Genomic DNA, 15,215 nt, shown 5'->3' on the forward strand with positions numbered 1-15,215 from the left:
AGAGAGTATAAAACTAGTGTGAGCGAGCCAATCCCTGCTTGTGCATAGGCATTCCCGCTTCTGGGAATCCAGGCATGGCTGAGTCCTAGAGGAACTGAAATACCGTGTGACTAGTGCAGAGTTCACAGTTTTTCTTTTTCTCCTGAAAGTGATATTTCATGAGGCAAGCAGTTGCAGTTCTGAAATGAGGAGAGAGCTGACATACATTTAACCAAACGGTATCCGGCACCCGTACAAGACGGTCAGAAAACACAGATAATATCTCACTTAACAAGCAGTATTTTTCCTGCCTTTTTTTTTTTCTTTTTTTTTTTCTCAGTTCTAGGGCCTAACAGTTAAGGAAAGTGAAAAAACAGTACAAATGTTTCCACATCTAACATAAAAAGATCCCCCAAGCACCCACCAGGCTGTGCCGCACTATGCAAAAGCAGGAAGAAGAGTTTTGCATTTGATGTTCTTGCTAGGTCCTGGGAAGGTGGAAATGAGTGTATCTTGGGCTGGTATCTCCCACCTGAGAGCCTGACTCCTGTCCCAGAGGACTCCCTTCTCATTACTGGAGGTTTGAGGTTCCACTAGTGAAAAGGGGATGTGAATTGGGTTGTGACTCTCATCCAGAAAAATGTGTATGTTGTTTTTCTTGCCTAACTTCTCCAGTCATTCTAGTGTTTCCACAGGAAACAACCCTCAGGTATTAAATATACGCAACATTAGTTTGTGAAAGGATAGAGAATGAGATTTCTGTAAGAAATCCTGCCCTAGCTTTCTTTTTAACAGCTGTAGCTCCAACAACACCATCCTGGCACAAACTGAATTGCTCTCAGAACTGAACGGAGATGTTAAAGAAACACCAGGCTGCGGACTTTGGTAGGAATAAAAGATGCATAAAACCTTACTGGCCTGGGCACTTTGTTCCCTTCCTCTCTTTCCTCGTGTCTTTAACTCTGTTGTTAGGGCAGAGATGAGGAAACTCAAGTAGAGAGAAGTTGAGGGTCTTACCAGGCACCGTTGATAGGTTAGGTACTTCTCTGACAATTTTCATATAGAAACGGCAGTGTTTGGAAATCTGAAACCATCTTTCAGAGCTTCAGGATGAATTGGGGGAATGTATGATACAGCCTGCCATTGAAGTTATCTCCATTTATGACTTAACCAATGGCACTGTGAATCAGTGGCAGTGCCAGAAACAGACCTTCAACTCCACAGCTCCCTTGTCTTTTTCATTTGATGAAATGACAGCCACCTGACAGGTGGCTCTTTATAAAAATTAAAAAAAAAAAAAAAAAAAAGACAACACCCCCTGCCCCAAGATTAGATTGCATTGTTTATGTTTCACTTCTTATTTTTGAGCAAAAATATAAAATGGGAATGGAATAAATCCATGCTACTTTGCTCTGCTATGTGACATTTCAATAATTTACCCCAGTACTTGCCACTAGGTGTTTTTTTTTAGCTCTGTCCCTTAGACCAGTTATTGTTCTGTCCATGCCTGTTAAAAATTAAATGGGAAAATGTTCCCTCCTTTCCCCCATCCCACTTCCATTTCTAAATTTATTGGCAAAAGGATGTTAGTGAGATTGCTTATCTGTAATATTACCATGCAGTAGGGAACTTATCATGGTGTAACAATTTAGATGGAGTTAAGGCATGAAATGCAAATATCATGCTCTAGAATCCAAGATACAGAGCTCAACAAATATATCTATTTTAAATCCACTATTTTTACGTTGCCTTTTTGCATGCAGGGATTTCTCGATCATGTGTAACAGGAAGAAATCAAATTATATGAAATGAGTCATTAAAGCCAAGTTTACTAAGTTTCCTTAACTGCAGTTTCCTGCAAAGAAGGAAGCATACCAGATCTCCAGCTTCTGCCCCACCAAGTCCATGAGGCTAGTCTGACTCAGGCCACCTGGGCAAATGGCTATTAATTTAACAAATAGAATATTGATATCTGTTTAGTGAACCAAACAGTTCACCACAAACTGCGAAAGTACTGATCTACTAACAAGCTTCTATTCCAAAAGACTGCTTTGACTCATCTTCAAAGCATCCTACTTGGCCTGCTTATTGTAGGATGCCTAGTTACACACTAAGAAAGTTTTGATTTTGTTTGCTATCTGTCATCTCATAGGTCTGATATTATGCGTTTATATTGTTTTGTAGCCAAAAAAGCCTTCAGTTTTTTAGGGTAAGTGTTCTTCTGAATCTAGACTAAGTCAAAGCATCAACTTCCATTCTTGTAACTGGCAGCACAGTTTGAACCTTGGAAGATGCAGGTGGCTTTTGATTACTATTACTTTTTAACAGATTTCCTTAACCTACATGTAGTGTCAAGAGAGCTGATTCTGACCAGACTGCCTCTTGCCCTCTGATTAAACTTCTGTTTTTTGGGGTTTGTTTTTGTTTGGGGGGGGAAGTGTTGAAAAAGCTGAAATATTTCAGCTGTCTCTCCTCGCCTATGCATCCTATCTGTAAGAGATACATCAGCTTGGCAGGATGGGACTTGCATTGGAAAGTTGCTGGCAGTCCTTTAAGTTCCTTACATCCCATCAAAATAGTGCAGAAAACTACAGAAATAACTAAATAAGGAGCTAAACAGGGAATGGCAAAAACTGTTTTAATGAACTTCCGGCTTTTACTTTCCTCTGCTGTAAAATTCATAGTCCTTCATTTCCATTTACGCAATCTACCTTTGCTCTTGCACTCCCATCCAGTGGGTGTGATTTTGCCCATTTAAGAATACCCTGCAGAAGCTGGAGATGGGAGGAACCTTATGAAATCATCTAGTCAGTCCCTCTGTCAGTGCAGGACTGTTCCTTCATTACCCTCAAGTCCTCTGGCTGCAGTTTTAGATGATTCACCTGATACCGCTCCCACCACTCCTGTTCAGAGATAATTCCACACTCTGATAGACGCATCATTAAGAAATGCAGTCACCCACTCATTTTGTTCATTTTAACCTAGATTCTGCAAACAACTCAAACCAGCTAATTTGGAAGGTGGCTTAAACCTACCTGTCATTTCCCGCTTCCCCCCCACCCCCGGCCATGATCAGTATAGACTGAAAAGCACGATGCTTTGCTCCATCCAGGAGGTTGGGAAGAAACTGTTTTCTTCTTTCAGGTCAAATCCATAACTGGCATCACCAGACTGTTGTCACTTAAGCAAGCTGTATTTGTTTCATTTTTTCTTTTTTGAGAAGTGATTTCAGAATTAATTAATGTTTGTGTGTTAATGAGGGAACTTTCATTAGAAGAAAACACTGATTTGCTAGGCCTTTGTGCCATGAAATTACTGCCCTTGCTGGTGTGCTGATTGCCACAGAATGTCTAATAGATTGCATCAGTGTAAATTGGTAACATCTCCATTTTGGAGACAAAGGTCTTATGCGAACATTACTGAGTTCAAATCCTGCTCTGGGCCTATTCCATTCTTTGCTATGAATGCAAAGACCAGCCTTTTAGTAATAGTTGAAGAAACTAATCACTTAGATAATTGTTTTGGTAGTTGTTTCCATGCCATGCTTTTGTTAGAGGTGTGTGAAGTCATTTTAAAAGAAGCTCTGCAAGACAGGGATAGTACTGTGGCCAGGATATATATGTTGTGCCTGAGACCTAAACCAAGAAACCTCAGCATTTCTGGAAGTGCAATACTGAGCAAGAGAGTTATTTTCCTTATTGTATTGCGTTCAGCACTAAAACAGTTCCATAGTATTTATAACACTAAAGCACCAGACTTTTTTCTTCTGCAAAACCTTGTATACACAAGATACTGGAGTTTGTTTCCTCTTTACAAATAAGAGGCCATCAACCCCTTGAAGTCATGTTTTGACTGACCTCTGCTAATTGTACATGTTTTAGGAAGTCCCAGGAGCTACAGACACTTAATTACTTGTAGGCACAAGGACCAGCCAAAGCTTGGTCTGTCAGTATTAGTGAAGCTTGCTGAAGACATAGTTCAAATTTTCGTTGGAGAGAATATTTTTTTTCTTGGGTAGTTCTGTTAGAGCTCCAGAACACTTGTGGGCTAGACTTCGCTATGTCTTTGAAGCAAATCTGGACGTGCTCTCAAGGACCATTTATGGAATAAAGAAGAGTTTTTACAAAGGATGACCATTTGATGACCTTTGCAATCTGTCGGTCTACGTTGGCTATACTGGATCTTCTGAGCATAGCAGCTGAAAAATGTCTGTGTGTGTTACAAATATCCAAAAGGGTAAGACTGATAACTGTGTATCCAGACCTCAGTAAATTTGGAAGAGACATTGGACATTCATTCGTTTCACAAATATAATTCCCCTGTATTCAAAAGAAGCTTTCTCTGAAGGACAGCAGGTTTTGGTCCTAAGAATGCCATGCTTTTAGTAGCGTTCGCGTTTTTTTGTGAAGTTTTATTTGGTTTGTCATTCCTTTTATGGTAATTTGAAAATGAGGCTACCCTGATGACTCACTGATGCTATTTTCTTCACTACTAGGAAAGGAAAGTCCTCCAATTAGTGATGTCCCAGATGATGCAGATGAACCTATGCCTGTACCAGAGGACCTTTCAACTAGTACTGGAGGACAACAGAGTGCTAAGAATGAGAGAGTTTTGGGTAAGATGACTAGTCCACTCTGATAAGAAATATTAGTACGTAATATAATATGCTAATAATGTTAAAATACTATACAGCAAGCTGGTATACAAGCAGGTCCTGTGCCTTTTCATCTTGTTTGGTACAGGATTACTCAGGTGTTTAGTGTTTTTTGTGCAACCTTCTCTTTGGGAAAGGCATTTTGAAGGACAACAAGCCTGTTCATCCACAGAGAAGTTATAAAGATCCTACTATTTATTTTATTTCTAAAGCATGATTGATTGCATGAAATTCTCCCCAGGAAAGATGGTTTTCATTCTGCATAGGAAATGGAATTAAATATGTAGTTCCAGGTCAAAATTATCTGAACTCAGATTTGATAAATTTCAGTAAACTCTCAGGTATTTTTATTATTATTTTTATTATTAATTTGAATGCTATCCTGAATGTTATTTGCTATTCAGTTTTCTCCAGAAATGCCATATTATAACACACATAGTATTCATATGTTTCGGATTCCAATATCTGATCTTCATTTACCCTTGATTTTTTTAACTGGGAGAACTTTAGAAAACACTTGAATTTTGTTCTTCTAGGTAAAAGTCCACAATTGATAAAGTCTGTTAGATTAAAATAAATTATTGTCCAGAGATGATTTTGCAAAATGCTGATTCTTCTTAGGGATCCCAGACTCCACACCAAGGACTAGCAATGCTGCTGACTACTGTGTGCATCAGCTCACATGTAGTACACTAAAAAAGACTAGATGATATTACCTGAGCATGATGCTTGTTTTCTAGTAGGAAAAAGAAAGAAAGAAAAAAAAGGCAAAAAAAAAGCACAATGACTCCCAGAATGCTGTGATCAATGCCCTATATAATAAAAATATTTCAGGAGAGGAGTGACTATCAAAATATGTTTTTTTATCCATAAATAAAAGTATTATTAATCGTTTTACATTCCTGTTGTAAGAATGATGGTCAGGGTGGAAGACTGTTTACACAGATTGCAATTGCCTTTAAATGTTTATTGTCTAAGGAAGTCCAGTAAAGGACGGTAGGTGGAAAGGGAGGCACAGAAGGCAAAATCACCAAGTCAAAGTAATACAGCAGGATGGTGTCAGGATTAGGAATAGAGCCTACTCCCAAACTCCAGCACTAGCTAGTAGGGAATGCAGCATCTTATGCATCTTCGCTTTATTTACCACTTGATCCTCTCTTACCAAAAATATGAGCGTAAAGTTCAGCTCCTACATGCATATTGACATACCTTATGAACAAATTAATTTAAAAAAAATGCTTTTTAATAATTTGATCACTTACCTAGTGCTTTGCTTCTCAGACCAAAGCTCTTCGGACAAAATCTTGCCTCTACTGCTTATGTAGTAGCAGTACACACTCAGCAGTATCCATTCAGCAAAATGAATTAAACCTCCTTTCTCCCACAGTAACTAAACCCTACAAAATATTTAAGCCTTAATGTAAAAAATAATACTAATTTAAAAAAATACCTTGTTCAAACCCAAACACGCATCATTTTTGATTGCATTGAATTTACTTCACCTCACAATCATACTGAACCAGCAAAGATGAATTTTACATTTGCTGATGATGTAACAATTCTCCCAATAGTTCAATTATATATCAATATAAACACATATTGAAAGTTACTGTAATAAATGAAGGGGAACGTGTTATCTTTGGTGTCCTAAATATGACAAGTTCCATCTGTTGTTCTCATTAGTTTTACTTTGTACACTCACCAATAAATTAGATTTTCCATGTCCTGACTTCCACATTTTTTCTACTGCCACTTTCTGTACCCATAGCTCTTTGGTTTTGAAGGGCCACATCTTGTAGTGAGACATTTACCATAGTCAACAGAAACAGACAATTCATAGTACTCCCTTTTAGGGATGATCTTAACTGTAGGTATCAACTCCAGCACTTGCAATGTTTGTCTTTTCTGTAAAGCTGCATACAGTCTTACCTCTTCTACTGCTCCCTTTTCTACTCTAAACTAACTTTTTGATAACAGTATACTGAAAAAATAATTTTTTTTTTTTTACAAAAAGGGTCTGAACACATGCCCCAAACATATCAGGAGCCGTATGATTGCTATGCACATTCTGGATCATCGTCAAAAGAAAACCTATTATGGATAAACCAATGCCTTAGGAGCTGTATTTGGCCTATATGATCCTATAGATGTATTAGGGATGAATGAGACTGTCTTTCTATGTAGGCAGTGGCATGGCAGTGTAGACAAGACTTGGTGTTCAGTGCAATGCTGTCATCTCCTAAGATCTGTTTCTCACCTCTGTTTATCACCAAACTTAGGTAGAAAAGGATGATCTGAAAAAGTAGTTTGAAGAATGATAGATAGATGGGAGAGTATTGTAAAGACCCACTGATATTATATATATCTCACAGCTGGGAGATAGACTGTGACCTATGATAACTGACAGGTGATGCACATGAGCAGATTTGACCAGGCAACATTTTTTCTCTATATGACTTTCCTAATGTCCCATCTGCTTCCTTTGTCAAAAAGGGAATCCCCCACGCACTTGGCTGTATTTCAACATAGGATTTACAGTACATTCCACTTAATCTGTAACACCCTGAGAGATCAGCTGTCCATACGGCATGCACCGAGGAAGGGTAATTTGAGTCAGACATTTATGGAAGAGGGCCACTAGGCTCTGGAGAACTTTTTTGTACATGTAGTTTTATAGAGGTAACAATGGAAACTACAGGTTTCTTAAATGAAAAGAGTAAGTATTTACTTCATCTTACTAAAATTAGGTGAGAAATCTGTTTTTAATTTTAATCAGCCTGTGAGATAGAAATGTTCAAATGACCGTTTGCTTACTCAGATTTGTAGTAACACTTCATGAAATCTTTAACCCTGGAGTCAAAAGTTTAATTACATTTTTCATCAATTTAGCATTTTAAAGGTCAAAGATTAGGGGAAATAAGCTATTTTTAGAAAAGAAAGATAGGCTCTACCTCCTCTGCATGTTTTCAAAAATCTCTTTTATTGCTTCTTCCAAATCTAGACTGAGACTTGAACATGGTGCTATAGACCTGATAGAGAGAACCATTTGAAACATCTCTCCTGTTCTGAGAATGAAGGTGTAGTAGACTTCAGAAGTTAAAGTACTCAATCTTTTGCCAGATTTTATTGGGTGCCTTCAGCTTTGAGTGGCTCATTTAAAAAGACTAGAGAGGGTGCAAATTTCATAAGGGATGTGTTCAGAGGTTCATGAAATATATGCTTTGATTTGTGTCCCCAGACAGAGGCACCCAATACACGGGTTGTCTCTGACCAATGTAAAAATGGTAAGCAGGTATGAAAAGGTCATTTGTGGAAGTAAAGTCATCAACAGTCTCTAGTAATAACCCCAAGCAGCACAGCAAAGCAGAAACATATTAAAAGACATGTTCTGGTCACTGCTATGTCTCTTCATTTCCTTGATGAGCTTGCTATGTTTTTAATATTGTAACTCCCAGAATGCCACTATGTGTTGAGCAGCTTCCTCCTGCAAACTTCATTTCTGCTGCTCTGTCCAGTAGATCTTCTTCCTTCCTTGTCCTCTTCTCCACCCCAAATTTCCCTCTCAAGCAGATCTGGCACCTGTAACTTTTTTATTATTTTATTTTTTTACTCTGCTCACCCACCTGCTCTATGTTATTTTTTCTAGAAAACACAGGGAACATTTTCAGACAAGCAAAGAGCTAGATTTTCACAGCTCTTTAAGGCACTAAAGACTCTATTTTATTCTCTCCCCTAAATATCCTTTTGAAATGTTGATCTAAGTTATTTAGAAGTACGTATGCCACTGAAATTCCATTCCATTAAGAATTAGTGCTTTGCAGCCTATTTTGATGGTCAGCCCTATTTCCCATGCTAACCTATAACATAGGAGCTGATTTGATATATCTTCTGCCAATTTTTATTGTCTCCGTTCAAGTTCAAGTTTCAGGTTAAATGTTGCGTGCACCTTCTGTGGATAATCAGTACTGAACATCCTGTATGTGGTAAACGGTTGCAATTTAGGGCTGTTTCTGCCCTGGGACTGTATCCTAATTCAAGCCATATGTGGGAAGCTAATGATTCAGTGAGTGTAGGTCAGACCCTACTTCATGCAGAAAAAGCCATTTGCTGCAGTGGTAGCATTTGCCTAGAAAGGCAAGCAGTACCTTCCTTTATCCGTAACTGTCCATAACATAGCTGGCCATTGCTGGGTAAAAAACAAAAAGCCATCACACAGCGTTACTGGCCTCAGAAAGGTACTGCAGGCTCACCACTTCTGCACAGGCAGCTGTCTGATGCTGAAGATGACAATTTAGACTTCCAACACAGAAGTCAAGGGTTTCTCACTGAAAAAAGTGATCACCACCATAGTCACAGATTACAGCCTGGACCTGGAATATATAATGTGTACAGATATTCTTCTTTCTGAGAGGAAGAGATGGGAAGAACTCATCTCACAAAATTGGGTTGAAACTATTGGACAACTGACAGGAGATGCCCAAAATAACAAGTCAAGGTGATCCTAGACATCAATAGAAGATAGATGAGATTTATATGAAGATAGAAACTCTCTATTTGTTTAAAATAGAGGACACTAGCATGGGAAGAGACATTAAAAGGAAAGAGCTTTTTGAGATTTTTCTCCTCCAGTGGGAAATGTCAAGTGACTGATGTTACCTCCCTTCTGCAACCCTGTTATTGAAGCAGAAGCCTGTGTAACTACAGAGCCTTGGTGCCTGGCATCACTGGGAACTTGGCATTGCCTTCACGTCCTGGGGTCTTCCCTCCCAGCCATGGGCATTCAGAGGTGGCAACCTGCACAAGTAGCTAGTTACTGGTGCAGGCAAGTGTCCTTGCTCTGAGCTGCTTCAGTGCTTTATTTCCTTAAAAGGAGCTCAACCATTTGACAGCACGGACACAAGCATTGCTGAGGGGCCACCAGGCCAACCACAACAGCTTGCCATTACATCAATCTGCTGCAACTCACACATAGCTGGGCGGAGGCAGAGTAAAAGTGTGGAAAGGCTGCAGACCAAGGGGAGAAGGGAGAAAAGCCAAAAGGGGAAGTGACCCTCCCCAGCTTGCAAAATCGGTCCTGTTGCTTGACACAGGTCCATCTCACTGCTGCCCTGGCACTTCTGTAGGGCAGGGAAAGGGGCTGAGGAAAAAGACTGCCAGAGATAAACATCTTTGCATGTTCATACTGTAGGAGTTCAGTGGCTATGAAGGCAGTGTGTTTGTGTATAAGTAATAAAATGCACGTGTGGCACATGTGCACGTGGGCATGTAATTGTTCAGGGAACTAAAGTAACCTGGAGGGCTGTGTATGGAAGGAGGAATGTGTTTTCCTTGCTCAGGTTTCAGATGGACATTTCTGTTGCTCAAAGGTATGAAAGTGTGTAGAGGCTGATGAGCCTTTGTAAATAATTGCTGATAATTGCTGTCTCACTTGATGCAGCCCTACTGGCTCTGAGAGCAGAGAGAAAATTTGTTTCAAGATGGTTTGGGGAGCTTTAAGAATTGCCTTTAACCCTTCACAATGAAACAGGGCTTGAAAGTTCAACCGAGAGGCTTCTGAAGGAATTGAAAAACTTCTAACTAAAATATTTTAGGAACTTTTAAAAATAAGGAAGTTGGGAATCTCCCCTCTTGTTTGGTCTGAAGCCCCTATTTCTAGCCCCAAAGTACCAGTCCCCAGAGTGGACTGGTATTGGGTGCTCCAAGACCCTGTCAATATGACATACCTGTTTTTAAGGGGAATACAGGAGATATTTTTGTCAGGATTATTTTCATTTTGTATGAAAAACTCTTCTGGGAATTTGTATAGAGGAGGATGGGGGTGGTTTAGCGGGAGAAGGCATGTGACAAGTTTCATGAATGCCCTTATATGTGCTATATGGGATATACAGTATATACCAGCCTTCCACGGTATGTTTTGCATGTACATAGGTGTGACAGAGTGTGCTAGAGTGAGGTGCAGAAGACCCAGGTATACGGGGCCGTTGTAAAGATGAGGAATTAGCCACACTGCCAGAGACAATCTCTGCTCAATGTAATGACTTAAGACTAGGCAAAATGTGCACAAATTTTTACAAGGCCAGTGGAAAACAGCCCTCTTACTGAAAGCAAATTCCTTTTTTAAATTTAAAAATGCTTACGACAAGTAATGGAGGGTGAACATTTTAAAAACAAACTTGAAAGCAGTTTCTCAAAGGGAGGGTGAACCAGTCTGGAAAGGAGAGCCTCCACAGTCCCAGTGTAGGCTGCACTGTACTAGCATAGTTAACTCAGCCCATGCAAAGCCAGGGCAGAGCCACTGTGTAAGCAGGCACGTAAAAATTTCTCCTCTGATGCAACCAGAGCGCGTGATAAAGTCAAATCTTTGAGAACAGAATAAATCCTAAAAGAGCGTTGTATTTTTCCAGTGATTTCTATTTAGTTTTGCGAGGAGTTTTTCCACTCCTGGCTCGTTCGGTAGAAGTATGGTTTCTGTTGCCACTGTGTGGCAACATGACGTTGCAGTGGGTGGTAAAGCCATGGGGTTTTTTTCCTTATTTCTCCAGACCTGTGTAGCTTGTGGACCTGTGGCCAATTTCATGAGCGCCTGCTGGGTACTGCTATGTTTTCAGAGGGGAACATCAGTGCAAAAGCCAGAGAAAGCCTGGGAGCTGTGCAAGTTTTTTCTTCAGCATTGAGAAAGCGGCGAGCGTTGTTTGAACTGGAGAGATGCAGTGTTTTTAGCTGTGTGGCTTTTAGGTACGGATACTGAGCCTGCTGATCTAATCTGCAGTTAGAGGAAGTTGACTTTATCTGAGCAAAAGAGATGTGCCTCAGAGATAAGCCCCATTCTAGCTCGGGAGTTAAAATTATCTAGCAGGATCTCAGCCGTGGCTGCAGCACAACTCAGAAATACAGGGCTCTGGCTGGAGGGGGGGGGCATATTTTAAGCTGGGGAGGACCTCTATAACTACAGCTTGCTAAACCTCAAGTTATTTTAAGGGAATGACTCTGCATCAGAAGGTTGGATGGACCTCCCAACACCAACCATCCCGCTATTCTCTATTATTTCTTGCTTGCTCTTTGTTGTAGGCTTGCTTTTTCCTTTGAGCAAATTCTCGTTCAACCTGAGTGCTCTTCAGGAGTGCACCCTGAGTGAAAAGCTTAACCACTGGACTGAGGCACAGTATAGGGACCACCTACCTCTACAGAGGCGCCATTTTGGAACAAGCAGCTGTTTTGATTTTGTTCAGCCTCTCCTCACATTTCTGTAATTTCAACTCCTGCTATGGTGTCTCTCTGGGAGGAGACAGTTTCTGGCTGCAGAGGACCTCCTCTCCCCTCAGGTGCGAGCTCCCCAGGCTCTGTCCCACAATAAAATGTGCAAACACTGTCACTGTGGCTGCATCCCCTCATGAGAGATTTGCAAGGAAGGATTTACAGCTTGGCTGCGCTACCACAGGTTTCCCCAGTGTAGAACAAGTCCTTTATGATAAAGAGTCGGGGATAGAGGGAACTGCTTTTTGGAGATGTAGTCCTAAAGCCAGGATCAAACACCACTCATGGCAGCAGGACAAAGATTTGTCCCCAAACCTTTCTCATTATACTCACTATGTGAGGTTTCTTGAAGGCCCAAAAGATGGTTTCTCTGGAAAAATCCTTGCCCCACGTGCAGTAGTAATTCCTAGTAAAGTAACCTATTTGGTGTGTGCTTCTCTTTCTTTGGTTTTTACGCATTTTTAAGTTAGGAATAGTGCCTAGTTCTTGTATCCACTGCCGTTTAGGTACATGTTTGTCAGAAACATTTAGGTGTCTAAGTTATAGGCATAAGAAGAGATCCCAAGAAGGTACCTAAGCTATCGTCCCACCATCAGCCATAGTAACACCACAGGCACCAAATAGGATTTTTGTAACTCCTTTTGTAACTCCTACTCATTTGATGTAAATAAGATTTCGACCCTAACATGCCAAAATCCAGACCTAAAAATGGGATGAAGAACCCCGTTGAAGGTTTGCAGAGAATTAGTAAATGCAGAGCAAACACAGAATTGCTCTCGATTTCCAACCAAAACAGGGCTGATCCAAAAAGAAAAGTTAAGGTCCATGTTTTGCTCTTTGGTTTTCATCTTCCATTTCCTCCATTTCTCCTCCTCCAAGGATAGTCCAAAATTATCTCATTTGAGAAGTGTAATAAATGTAGCAAAAGTGGACAAATGTGACAGAATGAATTGACTTCCACTCTTCCAAGCCACATATCAAGAGTTTAAAGAGAAAAAAAAAGAGAAGAGACTGAAGAGTAAGGAGAACTTTCACATAAGCCAGGTTTTTTTTACCCTGGAAATGTTACTTCTGAGGAAGTGGCTCTTACCAGATTTTTCAGTAACTTCTAGATTATTTTATGGAACAACATAAGAACTTGCCTGCTCCCTGACCCCTCCTTAAAAAAAAAAAAAAAAAAAAAAAAAAAAAGGAGAGAGCTTTAAAAGGAATTGCTAATTTCTTCACATAACAGAGAGTATCTGCACATGATTTAGCCCTCCCTGCTGATTAAGTAACGTAACAGAAATGTTTAATGCAATGGAAAGGTGGGTTTTAACTAAAGTTGGCGACGCTTTCAGCTTGTGTTGCAATTAATAGAAGAGGAAATATTCATTCTCCATATTTCATCATTTAAAAGCATCCTGTATTTGTAAGAAGCTGTGATCAGCCAACATGCCCACTATGGATTTGAACTTCCCAAATCTTTGGTGGTTTTTGTGTTTTGGTTTTTGTCTAGGCTAAGAGCTTTGCATTCTGATTTTTAGTGATGGCTTAGGGGGGGTTTTGAGAGAGATCAGTCCCTTCTCATTCACAGTACTGTGCACCTCAGCATTATATGGACTGAGTTATTGAGCCTGTTTTTTCCTGCTGTGAATATGTGTTGCAATGCTCGGAAGTGGTGGCAGTGGTCGATGTTGAAGCGGGATGGTTTCATTAGCACCAAAATGGCAGCTGCCAGCTAGGGAACGCTCCCATTTCTGCACCCCTCGCACTGCATCTGGGTTTCAGAGATATCTTTCTGTGTCTTTTCATATGAGAACTTATTTTCAGGGGAGAACAACACGTGCACATATAGAATTCAGTATGAAAAATTTATTTGCCTTGTTGTGGGGTGGACTGAGACCCACTGCTTGGTTTTTGTGCCCAGAAATGCTAAGGGAAAGAAACACCTTTGTGGCCGAGGGAAGTGTCAGATTGTCTGTGATCCATGACTACCCCGACCCTCAGCTGGCTGTATTCACAATTCAGGCTGTGAATGTCTCTCCTGAGCGGAGCACCCCTTGTAGTTTCCCCAGGCTGAAGCCATGAGCAAAGAGGTGAGAACATCCCTTCTGCACTGACATGGCGCCTTTCTTTCTGAGTCAGGGTTCATCCTTCTTCCTCCCAGAATCCAAATAATTTTGTAACTGGCACCTCCCATCGCTGGGCATTGGAGGGGAGGAGGGGAAGCCCTGAAGGCCAGCATGGTCGCTGGGACTTTGTCTGCTGCAGGTGTGGCCCTGCAACAATTTATCTAGAAGTCAAATGGGAACTAGGCTTTTCTGTGGAGGGCTTGAGCTTCCTGCCCATTTGTCCACATAATGGCAAGTAGAAATAAAAATGAGAAATGATAATTGTGCTAGCAAAACACTTCAGTGGCTTTGGAGCCCAATTCATGTTAAAGATGAGGAAGGAATAATGGTAATGAGGCATTACCTCTGGTGTAGCAACACATTTGTTTAATCTTACCACCACATTGCTAGTAGATCCTAGTAAAATTGGTATCCTATCACAGGCTTATTGTGGTGTTAAGTGGATTTTTTTTTCTCCTTGCAAAACGAACTAGAGAATTCTGATATTGTTTATTCTGTAATTACACGTTAATGAGTCTGTACATTTGCTATACAGTGTAACCATTGCTAATAAGCTCTTTCCTGTGTGCCATGAAAGAGACTGATTTATACAATGCGTGATTTAACATTGGTACTAAGGAGACAATGCAAAAACACTTTTCATTTCTAAAACTTTTTGTAATTCATTTCTTCTCTTTAATACTCCCTTTGAAGTTTGAAATGGCAATGTATTCTCCAGCCAACAGGAGCCATTTATTCCATTTTCTCTCTTTCACATGTGTAAATGCACACACATACACACACATACATACAAAGATATGTCTGTTAGCACACATAAAATTATATGCCTGCAAAGTCGAATTCCTCTGTGTACGTCTCTGTGTAAAAAAACTAAAAACCAGCACGCATATGCAAAAGAGCATTTATCTTGAAAGCTGAGCTTTTCATTCTTTTTAAGAGAGAAAGAAAAGACCTATCAAATATACACTCTGCAAAATAAATGCATGTCATAAAAATTTTTTTTTTTTCAAACCTAAAAGAGGAAAAGGTTAGTTCCTGCTAATTTGTCTGTATCCCTATAAGAAACCTAAGTGTAAATTCCATTTGGGAAGTGGGCAGCAACTGAGGAAGACCCACTTGTACCCGTTGTGGCTTTTACAGTCTGTGCAGAGCTGTCAGGCCGAGGCGGCTGTGAAGGCAGATGGGGTCATGGTACTAAAAGAACCACCAAGGAG

General features: G+C 40.3%; 1 protein-coding gene across 7 annotated transcripts in view; it reads left to right on the forward strand.

Annotated features, from left to right (window-relative positions):
* The window catches only part of IKZF1 (IKAROS family zinc finger 1), a 68,532-nt gene that overhangs the window by 15,034 nt on the left and 38,283 nt on the right, over positions 1–15,215 (forward strand). For all 7 annotated transcript variants that reach the window (XM_075704714.1, XM_009487371.2, XM_075704716.1 and 4 more), the window contains exon 3: positions 4,475–4,594. In XM_075704714.1, coding sequence (XP_075560829.1) covers positions 4,475–4,594 — 120 coding nt within the window. The remainder of the gene's footprint in view (positions 1–4,474; positions 4,595–15,215) is intronic.

Source organism: Pelecanus crispus, chromosome 2, assembly GCF_030463565.1.
Source record: "Pelecanus crispus isolate bPelCri1 chromosome 2, bPelCri1.pri, whole genome shotgun sequence".
In the NCBI taxonomy this organism is placed as follows: Eukaryota; Metazoa; Chordata; class Aves; order Pelecaniformes; family Pelecanidae; genus Pelecanus; species Pelecanus crispus.